At 40.3% G+C, this 19,958-nt stretch overlaps 1 protein-coding gene across 5 annotated transcripts in view; it reads right to left on the reverse strand.

Annotated features, from left to right (window-relative positions):
• The window catches only part of zgc:77784 (uncharacterized protein LOC402947 homolog), a 52,355-nt gene extending 32,692 nt beyond the window's left edge, over window positions 1–19,663 (reverse strand). For all 5 annotated transcript variants that reach the window (XM_051398741.1, XM_051398740.1, XM_051398739.1 and 2 more), the window contains exons 1-2: window positions 19,087–19,663; window positions 9,738–10,064 (exon numbers count right to left, since the gene is read on the reverse strand). In XM_051398741.1, the coding sequence (XP_051254701.1) occupies window positions 9,738–10,064; window positions 19,087–19,141 (382 nt within the window). In that variant the 5' untranslated portion in view covers window positions 19,142–19,663. The remainder of the gene's footprint in view (window positions 1–9,737; window positions 10,065–19,086) is intronic.
• Between the last annotated feature and the right edge of the window lie 295 nt (window positions 19,664–19,958).

Below are 19,958 nucleotides of genomic sequence, written 5' to 3' on the forward strand. Positions count from 1 at the left end.
GATTGACAGATAAAAGACTCAGTGTGAACTGTGAACTGCAGCCTTCTCATGAGACCTCCTGTACAATGGAAACTCATACTCGGATGCTGACAGGCTCACATTTTCAATCACACACACACACACACACTCGCACACACCGATGGCTTCACTCGTCATGTTGGACCACATCCTGTAGCTACAGCATACAGCCTTTTTTTTCCTCCACCAAAGTGTATTATTCCAGCATAATCAATCAATACAATCTCCTTTTACACTTTCATGAATATTTTAGCGATCTTTCACAGACCCAAAGATGAAAGATCATCTGCTTTTCTGTCAATTTGACAATACATGGCAACAGACTCACTATTAACACTTCTCCAACATCAACTGAGTGATCACATTTCACCTCCAAAAAGCAATTATCCAATCATAGCTTAGCAACCATAATTAGGGAAGGCAGGCCTGTCAAGTCAAGAGTATTTTTTTTATCCTTTCCAAAAACCAAACACATGAGAGAAAAAGTGTAAGGAATAGATTAAACTAAGTTCAACTGCTCTAAAGGAAGCTGCAAACATTTGAATGTCTGGCAAATTAGCTCGCTACCTATTAGCCTAGCATTACTTCCAAAGAGAAGGGCTATTATATGTCATTGGTTATCTACATCATTAAGATTGGGAATTAAGATGGTATAATATTTAAGTTGAGAGTAATGCAGCTCTGTCCTGTGCTGTATTTGGTTTGGGGAAGTTTATACTCCAGCCAACAAAGTGTTGTTTGACCAACACTAACACATAATAATAAGAATAATAAGAATAATGATTATTAATATATATGTTTTTATTTTAATTAACACACAGGTCTGAGCACACACTGAAATCTATACACATGCAACTGACATTGCTTGTCCAAGTATGTTTTTCTATTGACGGGTTGTGCCTGCAGCAAGGGAGTAAAAAACGCAGTGCTACAATATCATGACAGCTAATTCTGGACAATTTCAGTATTAAAATATGAGGAAAACTTCTGAAAACAAATCCAAAGGTAAATTTGTATGTGAGACTGGTTAATTACATTTTCAAAACATGTTACCACACGCCTGTCTTAGCCGGTCAGCTCTGGGTAACATGGGTAATGGGTAATGGGTAATATGACACCTAATTCCAGTGTGAAACTACAGCTAGAAGCAACAATAATACTAACTGAAACCACACCAATTTGGCTGTACAGGTAGTGAGAAATGTGAGTCCAACAGAGGTGGCAGCACACATTAAAAGTACAGAAACCTTGCTTGCACTAAGTAACATTAGCATTTTTGATAAATTAACATACTATATGCATGAAATTGCTGCTATATGCTGCAAAAGTCAAGAGCACACAATCTTTCCCCCATTGTATTCTACAATTAGCTTGTAAGCATACCAAATGCAAGTGCTTCTTAGAATAAATCACATTTTAATTACATATTTGATCATAATGCAGTAGGGCTGCACAATTAATCAAAATATTATTGAAATCGCAATATGGTCAAGTGCAATATGTAAATCACAGAAGCTGCCGTTTGTTGATAAAAGGTAAAATGTGTGACCAAACAGCATTATAATGAAGTATTGTAGTGCTGCAGAGATTCCCTGGCCTACAAATCTTGTTCTCCAGATTTAAGAAAACATATTTGTTTGGTATAGAGCCCAAACAATTTTACATCATCATGTTAATAATTTTATTCAGTGAAAATGAAAGAAAAGGGATATAAATTTGTGATGCAAAAATGATCATTCCCTTACTAATTGCAAATCTTAATGCAATACCTGTCAATATGATGTCCTCCCATATTGTGCAGCCCTATAATGCAGTAATACTGGGTCTGATCTATGTCTACCCTGTTCAGTTATTTTCATTTTTACATGGATAATCACTTGATTAAGATGCTGCATGATGGACACACTTCACAATCTCAGTCTCTTAGCATTCATTCATGTATGTAACCACCAAGTGCATTCATGACTTCTTGTTTGTCAGCAGGAAACTTCCAAAATTTTCATCAAATTGTAGAGTTAGCGTTTATCCTATCTAGCTGCATTTGATACAATCGAACAATTGTTTTAATTACTTAAACTTTCCAGCATTATCACTGTAAACTGCATACAGTGCTAGAACAGAAAGAGGTGTAGCTACAGAAAACAGTGACCAATCAGTTTTTAATCTCAGTTAGTCTTTACTCATTAGGATTTAGTAACGATACTGTAATCCACCTTAAACCAACTTAACTAAGCACTTAGTTAAGTCTAAGCTAATTACTAAATCTACGACATTAATTATCCACCAGTACTACATCTGACAGGTCTACGTCAACATGGCAGTACTGGCCTTTAGTGTAGCATCAATATTCAGACCCACTGGGCATGAATAAAATCTCATCTGAAATGACTTCATCACAGCTATTTACAGACTGAAAATCATTCCTCACTCTGTTCCACGTCTGTAATTGTCTTGGGTAAACGGTTATGAATATTCTAAAACTTGAAGCGGCAGACAGTTTTCCCTCAGGTCTGAGGTGGACATCAGTCAATCCGTACTTACATGCCCTTTTCTATAACTTGCTCCATGAGTTAATCAATCACACATACTCACCTCCTTAAACTAAACTTTATTGAAATGAAGTGGAAGTTTACTCTGTTCACCAAGTGGGATTTGTTTTTTAAGGCTAAGGAGGAGTGAGAAGTCTTTACAAAACGAAGACTTATTCGGAACTTCTAACATCTTTGACATTATTACATTTCATCCTCTTGTCATTATGCTGCAGTGATATTTAATAATTATTCATAGTCGAACACTGCAATACATCTCAGAGCATATTATGTGACAACAAAGGAAGAACCTCACTGACCAGGGGTGTGGGGAGCTTGCATATATATATATATATATATATGTATACACACATACATATATAGTGTGTGGACATCTGCCTTAAAAAGTTAAACACATTAAAGATCCTTATTAAACAGGACAATTAAGGAGCTTTTGCAGGAGCTATAACCAGTAAAGGCACTCACACTCCTCCCAAAGGTCTGTTCACCAAATAACCCCGACCCTGTTCACTTGGCTGCCTGCTTCAAATGCTTTGCAGAGCTGAAGGGCTAATTGAAAGCACTGCATTATTTTTAGACTTCCGTCTGTAAGGCCTGGTTAGATGTGTGCACAGAGACCTTTGTTTCACTGCCATGGTGACTGAAAGGAAAAAGTTATGGGTAGAGAGCTAATCCCTGAACTGCTCACATACACACCAACAGATACAGATACACATAGACGCAAACACAAATGCACGCACACACCTTTAGCATTTGAAACCCAGAGTCCCCGGGCACAGACTCCCAGAAAGTGGGACATTTGAGGGTTGAAACACATGCCAGAGAGCAGAATATATTCCTGACACCACTACCCCCAAACACTGCACAACACAAGCTCCAAAATGTTCTTTGAAGCTGTGTTCAAGTTAATGTGATCTTTCCTTGCTCCGACTTTAAAGCTTGCTATGCCAAACAGAGTTTGCCACGGATGTTTGTATGCAAGGATGATCCTACCATGGAATCAACCAATCTCCTCAGAAACACAGAGACGAACCACCCCTCCTTAGGGGCTACTGTCCCTAACTTAACTTCTTAGACATAATACGACTAGGTCTGCCAAATAATCTTCTAAACGAGGCCCTGTGCTATGGCTTGTGCCCGTCCACGCTGGGCTCAGACATGGAGCGTGGTTACTGCAGGGCAGCTGAGGTTTGACCCTGTGTCTGCAGAGACAAATCCTCATATTCCCCAAAGGCACTTCCTGTGAGCTTAAATAATGGCAAAGCAGGGCTAAATGACTTTCAGCGGTTTCATTTCTGTGGGCGCTATTCTGAGAGCGCCCATTCATTTTCATGACTTTAATATTTCAGGGATATACAGATTAGGAGATTTAATCTCCCAGAGAATATTCATCACTTGATTTTTAAGTGACATTTATCTCTATAATATTAGTGTTTAGCAGAGAGGAGCTCTAGGACTGCAGAAAGGCCATCTGTTAGTGTTTTTGGAAGAATGAACAGAGGGATATTAATCATAAGAAAATGCTATATGGCATTTGCACTTTATATTGCACATAAAGCTGCTTCATGTATATTGTTGACAGGGTTTTCTGTTGGTTTGTTTTGTTAATTGATTGTGACTTTGTCTAAAATCAAGCAGCCACAGGGCAAATTACTTAACAGTTCACAGACAATTTCCGTACCCAGCAAACTGAAAGAAACATGATGGGTGAGTTTGACAGACAGGACAGAAATAAAAGCGTTTATATTAAACATGAGGTGACAGTGAGTGTAGGAAGCAGACAGCAGACAGCGTGGGCCGGACAGATGTGTGAATGGCTACCAGGCTCTGTGTTTTCACACTGACAGGTAGGAGGGTGGACAGACAGGTTAAAGGACAGTGGAAGCGTGCTCATTTTTGAGAGCCTGCATACGACCCGCTGCCTGGCTCCTATTGTTCTTTTATTTCAGAGAGCAGTAAACCCGTTAGGGAGGTGGTCTAATCCCATTGCTATGATACTGCCCTGTCATAGCTAATGGAAGCTTTGCCTACAGAGAAGAGAGATTGCTTTAATCCATCCATTGTCTGATTGTGTTGATGGAGGATGAGAAAAGACTCCAGGGCAAATAGCCTTTATGAAAAACTCATGGCTATAAATTCCTCCACTTTCCAAGAATATGATGATGTTTCAATTACGAACAGACACTGCATATAGACATCGCATTTTGCATTATTAGTGAGGATTGACTGTGCTCATATAAACCATAGCAGTGATGATTTGCACAATTCTAGAGCCAAACTTAAGGGCCGTCCACACCAAGAGCAATAACTATAATAATAACTGTAACGATAACAATGTGAGCATCCACACAGATGTATAATAACATAGTGTAAACAGTGGCCCCGAGCTTGTGCTGTGCACTCCAGCTGTATCGGTAGCTTGGTAGAAATATAAAAGTTATTAATCAGCTGTTACTGCGTTACGTTGACCAGAGAAACAAAAAGAAAACCAGAGGGATATGGGTTAACAAAGTTCTTGTTGTCGTCTATAAAAGTCAATTTGTATTCATACTTTAATTTAAAAAAGAGAGGACATCATTAAGGACTTCAGAGGCCCCATCAGTGCTAAAGACCAGTTGCCAGTATGTGTGATTTGCAGCCTAAAAATTATGTTATATAAGCATTTATTAAGTTGTCAACCACAATATCATTCATTAAATTGCTCTGAAAGTAATCCCAACAATATTGTTTGCCCTTGTCATTGTCGCCATAGTCGTGTAAAATCCACTGGAGTAAGAACGAGTTATGGTTATGGTTATAGTTATGGTTCTCGGTGTAGACGGCTCTTTAGGCTGACAATTTGTCTTGCATCCAAGTGCAGATCAACTGTAAACTACACGTATAAACTGTATCCATCAGCGATGATATATATCAGAGGATTCTCCCTGGTGAAAAGAGAATGTAAAGCAGAACAAGCCAAGAAACAAGCTGCAAACAGAAGTTTGATTCCTTCATAATCCCTCATCAGGAGTAAGAGGAACATCTGGCTCTAAAGCCTTTTAAACAAGTTTTATTCTTTATTTGTCCTACTTTATTCTAATCCTGCCGCATCATGTGACTGTCTCCTCCCTGATACAGGCAGACACTCACATTCATGATTTTGAAACAGACACCATTACTGCGTCCTCCCCTTTTTGCTTCGTTTTAATGCCAAAGAACACTGTTTGGAAGAATGGAGGAATAGATTTCAGTCTTCTCCTACTATCTCATTATTCTGGTTTTTCAACAGCCAGGCAAGTCAGCCGGTCACTGGCAGCTTATAGTAAAAAGGCAAGAAAAAAAAAGACTAGAATAATGACTGCTGCTGGCATTTCAGAGCAAAGCGAGCTCCTACTACGAGCTACTCTAGGAGGGAGCAACTGCAGATATACCAAAAACAGAACTTGTGGACCTCAGGGTGCACAAAATGTGAATTGAGCATAAAAAACATTACCTCAGATACAACTGTGCAGCAAATAGGGAGTGACTGTACAGAAGAAAGAAATCTTAGTTCTTAAATCGTTTTTATGTCTTGACAAAAACCTCCATGACTCAGAGGTGAAGTCAGCATTTGTTCTCTATATATCTTCTTCTATGAATCTATATCCACATTATTCCTCACCCATGATACCTTGCATGAATTATGGGTGTGAGATTTCTTGCATTTCCTTTCAAGTAAGCGCCATATGCAAGAGTTGGCGGTACGCTAAAGATGTTCTACAAACAAAAAGCCACTGATTCCAGATTCTCCAATAAAGCTGTTCTCGGTCATACATCCCTGAAACAAATATAGAAAACTTAATATTCTTAATATGCAGGTCTGCACAACAAGATTTGGGAGGTGTGCGCATTGGTTCCTCTGCAATCATCGGCGATCTACAGTTACCCATAATGCCAGCTAAATGTCACACACGCCAGAATAAGCGGAAGCGGTGGCAATACTTCACGCAAAGTTTCCTGGGGCTAGGAAATACGTTGCTAGAGTGAGTGATGTGCAAATCTGTGAGTGCACTGCAGAAAAGAGGCTTAGTCATGCAGCACAATATATTATGGATCATTCACTGGCAATTAAAGTGTAATTAATGTGGTTAAACCTAGGTTGGTGTCAGCGCTCCTGCTCCCAACGCAGCGACATACCAACAGTCGAACAGATGCATCGATATTAATTACTGCTCAGTGGGAGTTTTAAAGCTCTTCCTCCTCCCACCTGTTGTCCCTCAGACTCCTACTTCACACAAAGCCACCACCAACACACACACACGCACTCATAGATTTCTGCAAGACCACCAGCTTAAAACTGGCCTCTCATTAGCACTACATACTCCCCCCACCTCCCTCCCTGCCAGAGCTAATTGGGTCACTACTTACCCCACAGTCAGCACAACCTCACACAGAGGGGCGGGGGGAGTCTAAGACCACCACCACGCTGCCTTAGCATATGCCCTTGCTAGCCGGAGGCAGTGAGATTAGAACAAAACAGGCACTTATTAATACCGTTAGTCACTCAGTGCCTGCAGGTGAGTCATCCATTTACTAATATGACTTTACTGTAATCTCCAGCTGCACACAACGGTAAATTTCATTATCAACCATTTAAAAGAGGCAATATGACAGCATATGCATCATCTCTTCTCCCAGCTTGGATATTTGCATTACTTGCAGCTGCTTATAGGTTCCAATATACAGTATATCTGAGGAGGCTGTCACTATTTTTGGACATGAGCTACAGATGAGTTCAGCCATCCCTGAGCACTTACACACACAGTAAGGAAGTCTCAATATGGTAGAAGATAAGACTGGGTTGAAATTGCTGTTTTGTGTGTTTTAACGAGGACAGTTCGACCTTGCTAATCTGTTATGCTCCTTCCCCTAATCAACCCAAAGACTAATCCATTTCCTCATGCCAAAGAGAGCTGCAGTTCACTCCAGGGCCGAGCCACACTGGCACAATTAGGAGGGAAGGAAGACAATGGCACGTGTCCTGGACCGAGGAGGGAAAATAATAGACACGGCTCCTAGTGGGAGCTTTTTACTTCAGTGCACTTTCACAAAGATAGGAGGAAAGCTCATACTCCCCTGCTGCATTCTTCGGCAGCAGAGAACACGTCTGTCCAGGCTATACATGCATGCTCACACATATGATGTTGTTGGCACACACAGAGAGGATCTCTCAGGTGATGTGATGATAATCTGGCTACCACAGAGAGGGTCAGCAACAGCAGCTGTGTCACATTTCTCAATATAACTGAGCAGTGACGGTTTATCTTCTAGAGACATGATCAAAAACTTCACTGGTTACAATTTCTCAAGTGTGATGATTTGCTATATATGAGTGAACTAAATATATTTGGGCTTTGGACTGTTGATTTTTCACCTTGGACTCAGAAAATTGGGAATTTTTCACTATTTTTAACATTTTATAGACAAAACACTAAAATTATCAATAATGGGCGCCTGGTTAGCTCTTTCGGTAGAGCTGACAACCAATGTACGGAGTTGCTGCAGCGGCCCGGGTTCAAATCCGACCTGCGGCCCTTTGCTGCATGTCATCCCCTCTCTCCCTACTCCCCTTTCCTGTCTATCTACTGCTGTCACTATCAAAAAAAGGCCAAAAAAATTTAATTTTAGTCATTTAAGAGTAAATTCCAACATTGTCAACCTGGGTGTTATTCTCACACTTTTGTTCATTAGTCATAATAACATTTTATTCACCACCTCCACTATAAAAATTTGGGAAACTCAGACTCTGGCGAGAAAAACACCGATCAGGGCAACAAGCACAATCCTCCTACATCTTTCTAAAACACCTCAGTCAAACATGACAGTAAACCTTAAAAAATAGTCCCCCTTTAGCCGTTGTACTGAGATGCATAGCATAACGCATCGACTGTGACACAAACACAAGTGTTTGAGGTGATGTGTTTTTCTGTTTTTTCTTGAAGTGTTTTGAATGTTGTAGGAGCATTGAACTTTTTTACTGACTGATGTTGATCTTGCCAGAGTCTGTTTTTACCAAATCTCTACAACAGAGGTTAAATTAGGGATCCAACTTTTTCTTTACTGAAACTGACCACAAACTGAACAGATACAGGTCTATTACTAGTGCCAAATTTAAAATATGTATACCACACATTCACTGAAATATGTTTTATGTAAGGTAACATGACATTCAGGGATACTGTGGTTCTACAAACCTGAGCCATCCTGACAACACTGACAAAAACAACTCGGATTTTTGGCACCTAGTGGTGATCCAAGCATGTGAAAAAATGTGAAAGGCCCTATCTAGTGTTTGGTTTTGTCCATTCGACAACAATTCTGATTTTCAGGTACCCACATACACTAATAAAAACATATAGGCTATATTAGGCAACAAGTGAACATTTTGAGGCAGCGTGAGGATGTGAGCGACTTTGACCAGGGCCAAATTGTAATGTCTGGACGACTGGGTTAGAGGATCTCCTAAACTGCAGCTTTTGTGGGCTGTTCCCGGTCTGCAGTGATCAGTACCTATCAAGAGTAGTCCAAGGAAGGTAAAGCAGTGAACCAGAGACAGGGTCATGTGTGGGCAAAGCTCACTGATGCATGTGGGGAGCGAAGACTGGCCCCTGTGGTCTGATCCAACAGACGAGCTACTGTAGCTCAAATTAATGCTGGTTCTGATATTCTGATCCTAATTCTATTGTTATTATCCTCATGTCACTATAAAGTCACATACCTAAACTGTTAAGATTCGTCAGCTAAGTAATTAACATGCTAAAATGACCCAAAATTGTTTAACTTCACTCTCAAAACACCTAAAATAAAAAAACCAAAGGGCTAAAAGATGAAATAGATTATTGTCACAGCAGCCTAAAATTAGGAACGACTCCTCAGGCTATTACTTAATACTGAATATATGTCCACCATCTTCTCAGAGTTTGCTTCCTGCAGTCTGGTTGTTTCATATCATTATTTTTAAGCACAGCCAACTCTCCAGTGGACTTCCACAAAGCTGCCAGACGGCTGCAAAAAGATCTGGGACACAACGTGCAAAGCATCTGCACACTGTTCACACACATCAACATATAGTGCCAAAAAGGTGCAGACACACACACACACACACACACACACACACACACTTTTAGGACTATGATCATCATAGAGCCTTACTGGCAACATCAAGTGAAGCATTGCGGCTTATGGCCTCTCCCAAGTAGTTGCGTGCCACACAGGTGTAGACGCCCTCGTCCGGTTTGCTTCGTCGTCCGTGTACAATGCGGAGGAAGAAGAGGGAGCCGCTGGGCAGGAGCATGCGGTGAGATCGGGGGTCATCTTTGTCTGTCTCCACGCGCTCGCCATCCTTATACCACTCTATAGTCGGGGTGGGTCGCCCATCTGCCTTGCAGTTGAGGGTGGCAGGCTCCCCCTTCGAGACAATCAAATCCGAGGGGTCCTCCACAATCCGTGGTGCACTGTCTTCAAACCGTGCCCGGGACCCTGTGAAGTGCAGATGAGGACACATGTTATCTACCATCCAACAACCTACGATTCATGAAAGCATCTCTTTGTAACAGGACAGACAGCGGCAAAACCAAAGGGAAGAATGTCTTTTAGATATGCTTTTTGAGAGTTGGATAAATTTGTGTGTAGCGAAGCAGCAAATCACCGGTAATCTCTCTTTGAAGGTTGACTCTGAATTCAAGATAAGACATCACACTTTCCAATAACAGCCTGTGCCTTTCAGATTTGATATCCATTTGTTCTTGCTATATTCTGCAAATAGCAAAACACAGTAGCCCCATATATTGGTGGAGAGAACATATATGGTAGAGTGCTTTCACTGAAAACACCACCTGTACAGAGGATGCAATCACCCATGTGATATAGTAATGGCCAATCTCTGTGTCAATCAGGAATGTCGCAGAGGTAGAGATGATAGCTGGTAGAAAACTGAGAATAAGACCACAGGTAGACCTACGTATGTATTTACAAGGAGAGAGACCCGAGTTGAGAGAATGAGCGAAGCAGACAGATATAGATAACTCCCATATTCTTCTCTCTGGGGATCCATTACTATCTTCCCTTGGCTGTGAGGGAAAGACACACTTCTTCAAGTCATGAGGTAAGCTTTTAGAGCAAGACCAAATGTCTCTAACAGTGTGTTACAGTTAGAAAAATGAATAATTCAAAATGCCGCTGCTTTTAGTTTGGTTCTGAGGAACAGATGGTCTCTCCCTCACTCTCAGAAAAGAAAAAAAAGAAAATGAAATGGTCACTGTGCCACTGATTATTGTGCCGCTCTGTCTGGGGCATTATTTTCAGCACATAATCTAGACATGCATGACAATCCTCCATTATCATAGTAGAGGAGCAGTCAGGAGTAACCTAATGACACACATGTTGTTGCCCATGCTTCTGCTACATTATACTTAAATCTAGAGGCATCAGGATAAACCCTCACTTTTCAGCTGTAAGCAGATTTATGTCCTTTTCCTGAACTGATTTGATCCACGAGGGGCCAGGAGTCGCCATCATGGCATAAACCTGAAGTAAACATCTAAAGAACGATCTGAGCGCTCTCAGCTAACACCCCGGGGTCACAAACCAGGACAGCTCAAAACGCTAATGCAGGATGTGGATGAATACTAATCGAGGCATTAAAATGTGCCATAGCACCTCCAGTCAGTCCTGACAAAAACACATACTTTGTTTACAAAAAGAGAACAAGTGTAAATCATTTCATGCGAGGCCTGGAAACTAATCCTTTCAGATATTAAAATGGACTTTACTATAGATTATATTCTATCACATCTGTATCTGCGAAGAGTACATATTGACACAACGGACTGTTTGTCCACAGAAAATGTATTTGGATGATGATTTTAAAGAAGCGTCTCTACAACACATTCATGTCCTGGTGGTGACCCGTGTTTTCAAAGCATGCAAATGATTCACTGGCAGTATCAAATCCCAACTGATGTTATACAGTTACATCACTTTGAACTCTTCCTCTTCCATCATAATTGGATTTTATCCCAAAAACAAATACTGCGAGAGAGTCGACCTCTTAAAAAAAAGATTACTCCCGCAGTTTAATGTTGCATTTCCATGAAGTTTGTATACATGGAAAAAAAAGAATGGTTGAAATCTACGCAGCAAAGTCCAAAATACATCTACTTAAAATCTTTAACATTAACATCACTCTCTTATAGCTCTGTTTTTTGGTCTCTGCCAACTCCTGAGGGAAGTATCTGTCTCTTTAGCTGCTAAATGTTGCACTATTTTTCACCAGCTAATTGCTGAATTTGTACGTCTGTTGTTTGTAAATGACGCTGATGGGAGGGGAGAAACTGCGGGGCAATAAAAACCAAAACAATGAGCTAAAAGACACAAACATTCCCTGCAGAGCTGAGGGGAGCTGCAGAGTCGTGTGTTGTTTCTCTCTGGATGCGTCATTACAAGCTACCCCTTTCTGTTAATGTAAGAGGAACACTCATTCTTCTGAGGGACTTTAAAGGTTTTTGGAGCTCACATTTTTAATAATATATGTGATTGTTTTAATTAGTGTGGCTGTGTGTGTGTGGAGATTGTTTTGCGTGAATAATCTTATTGTGATCTTCTGTAAATGTCATTTGAATTTTTAATTGCCTGAATAAATAAACTAATTCAGTATAAAATAATTTTTCAGATTTGTATTACATTTTTTTCTTTACTCATGTATAATCCTTGAAACACTCAAATGTCTCTCGAGACAACTCCACTAGTTTCCACTTCAAATGCATCTAAACTATCTGTATTGTTTAAAACTGTTATTTGTCTCTTGTAATTATTGATTACATTTTAATGGTGCACAAACTCTCCAAGGAAAATGGAAAAGAGCTTTTTTTTATATGCTGACAAATTACATTATATTTACTCACAGGAATAGAAGCTCAGTAATACCAATAAAACCATCCATCTGCCATTAACAACACCATTAACCATTAACGATGGGTAGTTTTAATCCTTTTATTATACACATTCATAGCGGCTGTAGTCCTGGCTCTCTGTCTTGTTCCCTTTCCAGTGTTTATGAGATCCAGCTGTCCTTGTACTCGGTTTGTCAGCACATATTGTGAAGTCTGACTGCTTTCAGTTGGTTTGAATGACTTGAATATCAGCATAACAAATTCTTGTGTATCCATTTTATTAGGTAGGTGCGTATTTGAATGAGCCTTTGAAAATATATAGAAGAAACCAGTTAAAGTATTAAAATGTATCAGAAACACGTTATTAATGAGGGTTGATGGGTACAAAACACAGCTACAAATATCCTGCAACAGAATCAATGTGCTGCCATCCTGATGTAATACTGAGAAAAATAGTCTTGTCAAAAAAGAACAGCAAACAGCTTCAGGTGGCCAAAGTGACAACAACAACCTGCTCCTGTGACAAGTGTGCAATCAGAGAAAAGTCTATGCCACCTTGAGCACGACAGCAACACATTTTCTTTGAGAGAAAGAATATTTTCACAGTAATGTTGGCTTCATGACAGGAAGATTGTGGTGCAGTGGTTGAAAGCACCTTTCAGCAAAAAGAAACTCTGTCAGCCCCGCCTGTGACATGGAAAAATGAACGTCACACGCGATAATGGGGATGTTAGGTATGATTTTAGTCGGATCATAAGCACGGCCCATTAGAGCCAGCAGTAGCTCCTCGGAGAGTGCCTGTGGGAATTTAGTTGTTGAGTTGATTTGTGTGAAAAATATTAATCTGGGGCATTCTGGTGTGAAATCACTTTCGAATTTACAAGGGATGAACAAGTAGGGAAGGACATCGGTTACTCATGTAGTTTCAGAACAAATTACATAAACAGAATAAAAGATGTTTTGCAAACTGCTGCTTCATTTAAATGCTGTTGTTACGATTCACAAGATGTACAGCTTTGATCAATAAGGAGAATATTTTCAATTTACTGTTACATTAAAAATGGGTCTTATTTAGAATAAAACACAAAGCATGAACAAATACAACCAGATGAGTTCAAAAAGAAAAATAACACAAGATATCAGCTCACAGCGCTGTTCCACAGATTATTTTTTAACCAAACAGGAGCTACATTGTTCAGCTCAACATGTGTATTGATTCAAAAGGTTTGTTTTGAATGTTACAATGCATTGTTAAACCACCCATGGCTTTGCCGTGTCAGAGTGTACGAATCAATGAAACACTTTTAAACACATCTTAACTTGTACGAACCTCACAAACCTTCAGCTCAAGGGGAAAAAGAGAGCGAGATAATACATAAGTGTGAATGGCAGCCAACCTTGGGCTGTCATCCAGTGTGGAGGGGCTCTTTGAATGAGAGTGTACTGGCCTCATGCAAGGTTATTGCTCTCCAGTACACTCTCAAGGCTACCCTGTGTACAAATGAATGTGTCCGTTCATGAGCCAGAGGTTCTTTTCATGGAGAAACAAACAAATTTAACAGGTCTACTCATAAGAAACGTGTTGAAATTAACCCTGATATTTTCTATCTTTAATTAGAATCATTTTGTTAAAAGTTCCAATATTTATGGATCCTCCCATTACTAGGCTTACAGTATATATATATATATATATATATATATATATACACTGTATACTGTATATCCAGGGCGAGAGACTGGCCCAGTGATACTCAACTTAAAAAGGTCCACTGTGCAGGATTTAGTGGCCTCTAGTGGTGTAGTTGCAGATTGCAACTCACTTGCTTCACCTTCCGCCTTACAAATTACAGGGGATTATATATTAATGAATACATACCTATGAATATTATATTCCATGTCTACCAATAGATTCTCCTAAATGTTACACACTGGATCTTTAGGGCGTGCTGGCTAAACCTGGCCCGCAACAGGGTGCAGTGTGGCCCTCTGACCATTTTTTAATTCACAATCAAAATAAACTGATTTGCACTGGGAATGTTTTGTTTATACCAATTAGTGAATGTTCAGCGCCGGGCTGGATTTGCCTCTTGGCAAAGATGAGCGAGGACGACAAACATAGAAAGGTTGACAATGAAAACAGGCAATTCAATGAAAAATGGACGGATGAGTTTGCTTTTATTTTACTTATCCTAAAGCGCTGTAATTAATTTGCCAAATTACAATTTCAGTATGCAAGGCTGCTATATCAGGCACAGTCATGATTCCAAATATTCTAACTTCACTGCAGTGTTCCTGCCTGTTAGCAATGCAAGAAAATAGAAAATTACAACATTAAAGTCCTCAATGATTCTAATGTTTATTAATGTTATCTGATAAACATTATGTTTGTTTATTAACTGGCCCCTGGTCTCCTGTCATTTTGCAAAAGCAAGTTAGCCATATACTGTATGTAAGGTGCTGTCTGTCTATATGAACTTTGATAAAGGTCTGAGGCCTGAAAAGTGATGAGCAATGTGTGGCATATTTTGCTCTCTTCTCAGTGGTGTTAATAGAATTAGAGCTATAGCCTTAACTCATTATGATCTGTTCATGTGTGTGAGTATGATTAGTTGTAGTAATTGTCATGATTGCATCTGATCTGCGAGAATTTCCTCATTTATTCACAAAGCTAATGGAAAAATCCAGAGAAAGCAAGCAACTGCAGTCAAACAAAAGCCCATTAGTACCGCACGCAGCTCTGATAGACAAGCTATCACATTGGTCCTAATTGCAAACTCAGACACACACCCACATGTTTGCTCATGGCGTCTCAGACATTTCTGCCTCATTGAACATACAGAGTTATCAGGGCAAGAGCTGAGGGGGTGATCAAGATCACATCTCGAAAACCCTGTTGATTCAGGCTATATTTGGCATTTCTCTGCTCCAAGCTGTGGCAATGCATAACGAGGGGCGCTTTAATTAATTAGTATTTCTAAATATTAACCTTGCATCCTCCCCAGGGGTAGAAGTGTACTGCTGTCACGCTAATGTGTGAAAACAACAGAGCCTCAGAGGGGACATCCCTGTTTTGCTTCAGATCTCAGTGGCTTTTAAAGACAGCCAGGCTTGAAGCGAAACTCATACAAGAACCTGGACCTGTCTGAGCTCACAGCTTGATATCTGGTGAAAAACACAACTATGTACCTGTTAGGCAGACTGCTCAGAGACTAACTTTACGTGCAAGTAAAAGTGAGACATGAGCAGAAGGCTGGCAGCTTGTCTGTGGGGCTGGTGGCTGTCTACTGAGATTTACTTTTGTCTTTTTCAATTTTCATTCATTTACATACTTAAAAAGGCCAAATACATTCAAGGAGTTCTTGTGACTTTGCCAAGTAATCTCTGCGGGGGTGCGATAACGTGCCACAGCAAACTAAATTTCAAAGCAGAGAAGTCAGGTTTAAATTTCTTCTGGCAACAGTCTAGGCTTTTTGAGCCTTTGTTTGGCAACTGTCCTCCTCACCCGTAATCTCATCCCTAAATGATGTCATCGCCGAGAAGTGGGACATCATCAACATCCGGCAACATGACTCAAGCCTGTGGCACGTAGTGGTTTCATCATCCATGGTCGTTTCATCAAGACGGACTGTGAGAGGCTTTAGTCAGCCTCCAGCCATATTTGTCACTAAGTAATGAGCAGGAGGACAGAGTGGACACAAATCACCAGCAAAGGGTTGTTTAGCATCGATTAGTTACACAGCGAGCGTGCCAACAGCTGAGTCTGAATGCAACTCAAGATAACTGAGATTTCAGTGAGAACTATTAGGGTCTACACTGATTGCGCCTTAATTGAGATTTGGTTTGTGTGAGAAAAAGCTGCCGTGTGAAATCGAACGCAATTTGTGAAGGACGCTGTTGTTGTTTTTGCTTTCGATCACACAGAGAAACACATATAAAACCCCCAGTACGCGTCTGACCAACAGAGACGAGATTAACAAACATATCTCACTATAACTAACACATTTCTTATTTCTTTTATATAAAGAACAACAGAATAAACAACCACTGAGGTATTTGTCTCAACGCAGTTCCCGCAGAGCTCATGAGGCCTGTTTGAAACCGTCTCTCTCAAGTATTTTTATGAAAATATGTATCACCCATCGGGAACATGCAGTATAACAGAGGTGGGAATGAGAGAAAATACCCACTCCAGATTAATGGATGTAGGCAGATAGTGTGGGTGTTGAAAAGGGCCTTTAATGTTGAGAGGTGGCACCAGTTTATTGAAGCAGAGTGAGTGGCAAGAGGAGTCACTGGGGTCACACAGCTCAGATTATAATATATCATTAAGGAAGATGTAAAATGGCTGATATTTCAGCTGATATTACCTTGTTTCAGATGTACTGGTATTAACCTGTATTTAAGCCATTAAGTGACAAAGATATGTTTCAGGTCATTTTCAATTCAATTCAATTAAATTCAATTTTATTTGTATAGCGCCAATTCATAACAGAAGTTATCTCAGGACACAATTTTGAAACACAGTTCTTTAAAGTCGCTGTAATCAATTAACAAGAGATCACATGACTACCATAAAACTTTAAATAAAAGCACACAGCGAATAATCACCGGGCTTCGCAGTCTCACGCAGTTGTTGCCAAGTGTTTTGGCATCTTTCAGCTCATTCAAGCTCTAAAAACTCACTTCATGCTACCTGCTCAGCACCAAACAGCAGACAAACCAGTGACTAGCTGGTGAACATAGTGGAGCCATTACTGTAGCAGCTAAGGAGAATGAGATTTCCCTCCGGAGGAGACCAAAAACAGAGCTAAAAGGAGACATAAAACGTCAGTGTTGTGTTTACAGCTTGTTTCCACTGCCAAGTGGCCAAAAACAATATCAGTTATTGCTGGTTAAAAAAACGAATTTATAATTTGGAATTGTAAACACACAGAAATTATGTTTATATTCATCTTCTAACCAGAATGCATTATGTGTATTCTTGAGGCCTAAAACAGAGCATTTCCTTCCTTTAACATTTTAAATCCTGCGTCGTGTTAACTTACTAGAAGTCTTCTTCTGGCACATTAATGCTTTCAGTAGCAGGTCCGCCCACAGAAATGGCTGAGCCCCTGAAAAGGTCCAGTGAATGGGCCCTGCTCAAATCTGCTTTACTCACATCTTCACATGCACATGCTGCCTCTGCCCTACATAAACATATGCATAAACTGAGAGAAACCTACTCAGTATCAGTGGCTAAAGGAACACACAGATGGTGGTGGCTCCTTCACTGTTACTAGCTAACCTATTGGCTCATTCATTCGTAAACTTAAAACTGATTTGGTCATGACATTATTATTTGGGTTAAAGTCGAAAATAACAATAAAAATTCAAAATGAAATTTGGTCACTTAAATATGGTGGCTTGGCTCCAGATAGCTTTTCACTCCACCCCCTTATGTTTGGCCCTGATCAGTAGTGTAGCATGAATGAAACCAGCAGCAGGAGGGCTGCCATGTACTCGTGTATGATACAAACAAAACAGGAGCCCACTCGTAAAAACATTGCTCCATAGCACTACTAGTGGTAAAAAAATTAAACACGGTACCTTCAATTAATCTTGTTCTGTATGTTATGTTTGTCAGCCTATACATTGTTTTCAGATTTTTAAAACTGAAATATAAATTTAAGTATTTACCTCAAACATACAGTATGAGTCAGACTCTTACGTGAATTATGACTGACCTGTAGCATCAGTGAAGATTTCTTTGTTTATTTTTTTCATTTTGCTGAAAGATTAAAACTGAAACACACCATTGCAGACATTTAATACATGATCACAATATATTGCAATTTGTCTGAGAATAATAAAAACGTCTGCACTCTCATGAATTGTTTTTCTGAGCCCTGCCTTTATTGAGGGTTTGGATTAAGGCTCAGAAATTTAAGCTGTTATAAGAGCAATGGTTAAAAAAATTATATAATCTCTATCTAAAAAGTAATCAAAATGAGCTTTTAAAAGCATTTTTTTTTTTTTTGTATACTATGTGTGCATCCTCAAACCCAGGGCTTGTCAGACTATGACACTGTCCATGAGAGTTAATGTGCTCACAGCTGAACTAAAAGTGAGAGTTAAATGGTTTCACTTTGGCTACAGTGGAGCCTCTTTTGACCCCTCCTGCTGCCTAATGGTCCCTCTTGTGCGACCGCCTGAGCGCTCGGGGGGGAGGATGAAATGTGCATCTTCTTGGCATTCACCCGTGGTATTCAAATGCTGCAAATTAATGCGTGTGTGACATTTGCCTTTCCTATAATTCATTTTGTCGGGACGATGCGCTCAGTTCCCACAACTGTCTCGGGGAAACGTGTTTGAGGAATCCAGCTAAAACACAACATTTGCGTCCATCTGGAGGGACAGAAAACACGATAAGGCGAGTCAAACAGGGCTACACTATGAGACAGTCACGCCATATGGTTTGTTTGTGTGTGTGTGGTGTGTGTGTGTGTGTGTGTGTGTGTGTGTGTGGAGAGAGAGAGAGAGAGAGAGAGAGAGAGAGAGAGAGAGAGAGAGAGAGGGAGAGGGGAGATGCACCTTTAAAAGACATTTCTGCTCAATTATATAAATATTTTTACCTGCTGTGATGGTGATGAATGAGACAGTCACAAGTAGTAAATTTCCAAAGTTCATCTCCACACTCTCCCGGTGTCAGACCCTCTGGAGTCTGCAGCCTCTTGGCAGTCAACTCAAATGATCAATTAAAGCTCCAGTCAAACAAAAATCGCTCCAGATTTGGACTACAACCAGGTAAACGCAGCCGCTGTGGAGCCTGAGCCTCAGCTGGAATATTTCAAGCGAGTAAAATCAGCCCCCAAAAAAACTTTGATGTCACTCCCAGAAACCCAGGACAGCAGCAGGATGACCATCAGCAGTAGCAGCAGCACCGCCCCGGAGAAACCTAATAACAAAACTCAGCAGCAGCACTTCTTCATCCCCGCATGGTCTCACACAGAGAGACTTCTTTCTAAAGATGCCCTGGAAACAAAAAAAGGGGGGGACGGGGGGTTAACTATATTTAGCCCGGTCATAAATAAAATAATTCCCCTTTCTGTGCTCTGATCCGGGCAGTTGCAGGTTGCGGCGTCAGTTTGAGCGAATATGAGGCGCTGCACATGCCGAGCTGGGCTGCGCACTCCCTGCTATCCGCACCAAATCCTCTCCAACCTCCAGGAGTCAGTGTTTTAAAGGGACAGACACGACATCTGCCTCCTGTGTGTGTGTGTGTGTGTGTGTGTGTGTGTGTGTGTGTGTGTGTGTGAACATGTGATCCCTATAGCTATGTGGACGGAAAAAGTCCTCAAAAGACAGTGTAAGGGGAAATAAATTCAATATTTTTCTTTTTTTAAAAGTTATTTTTGTCATTATTGAAGTTATATGCGTTAAAATGGTGGATTTTGGGCTATGGGTTAGGTTGCGAATAAAACTGATTTAAAGGTTATGTTTGGGA

This window comes from Dicentrarchus labrax, unplaced genomic scaffold (assembly GCF_905237075.1).
Source record: "Dicentrarchus labrax unplaced genomic scaffold, dlabrax2021, whole genome shotgun sequence".
NCBI classification, from domain to species: Eukaryota; Metazoa; Chordata; class Actinopteri; family Moronidae; genus Dicentrarchus; species Dicentrarchus labrax.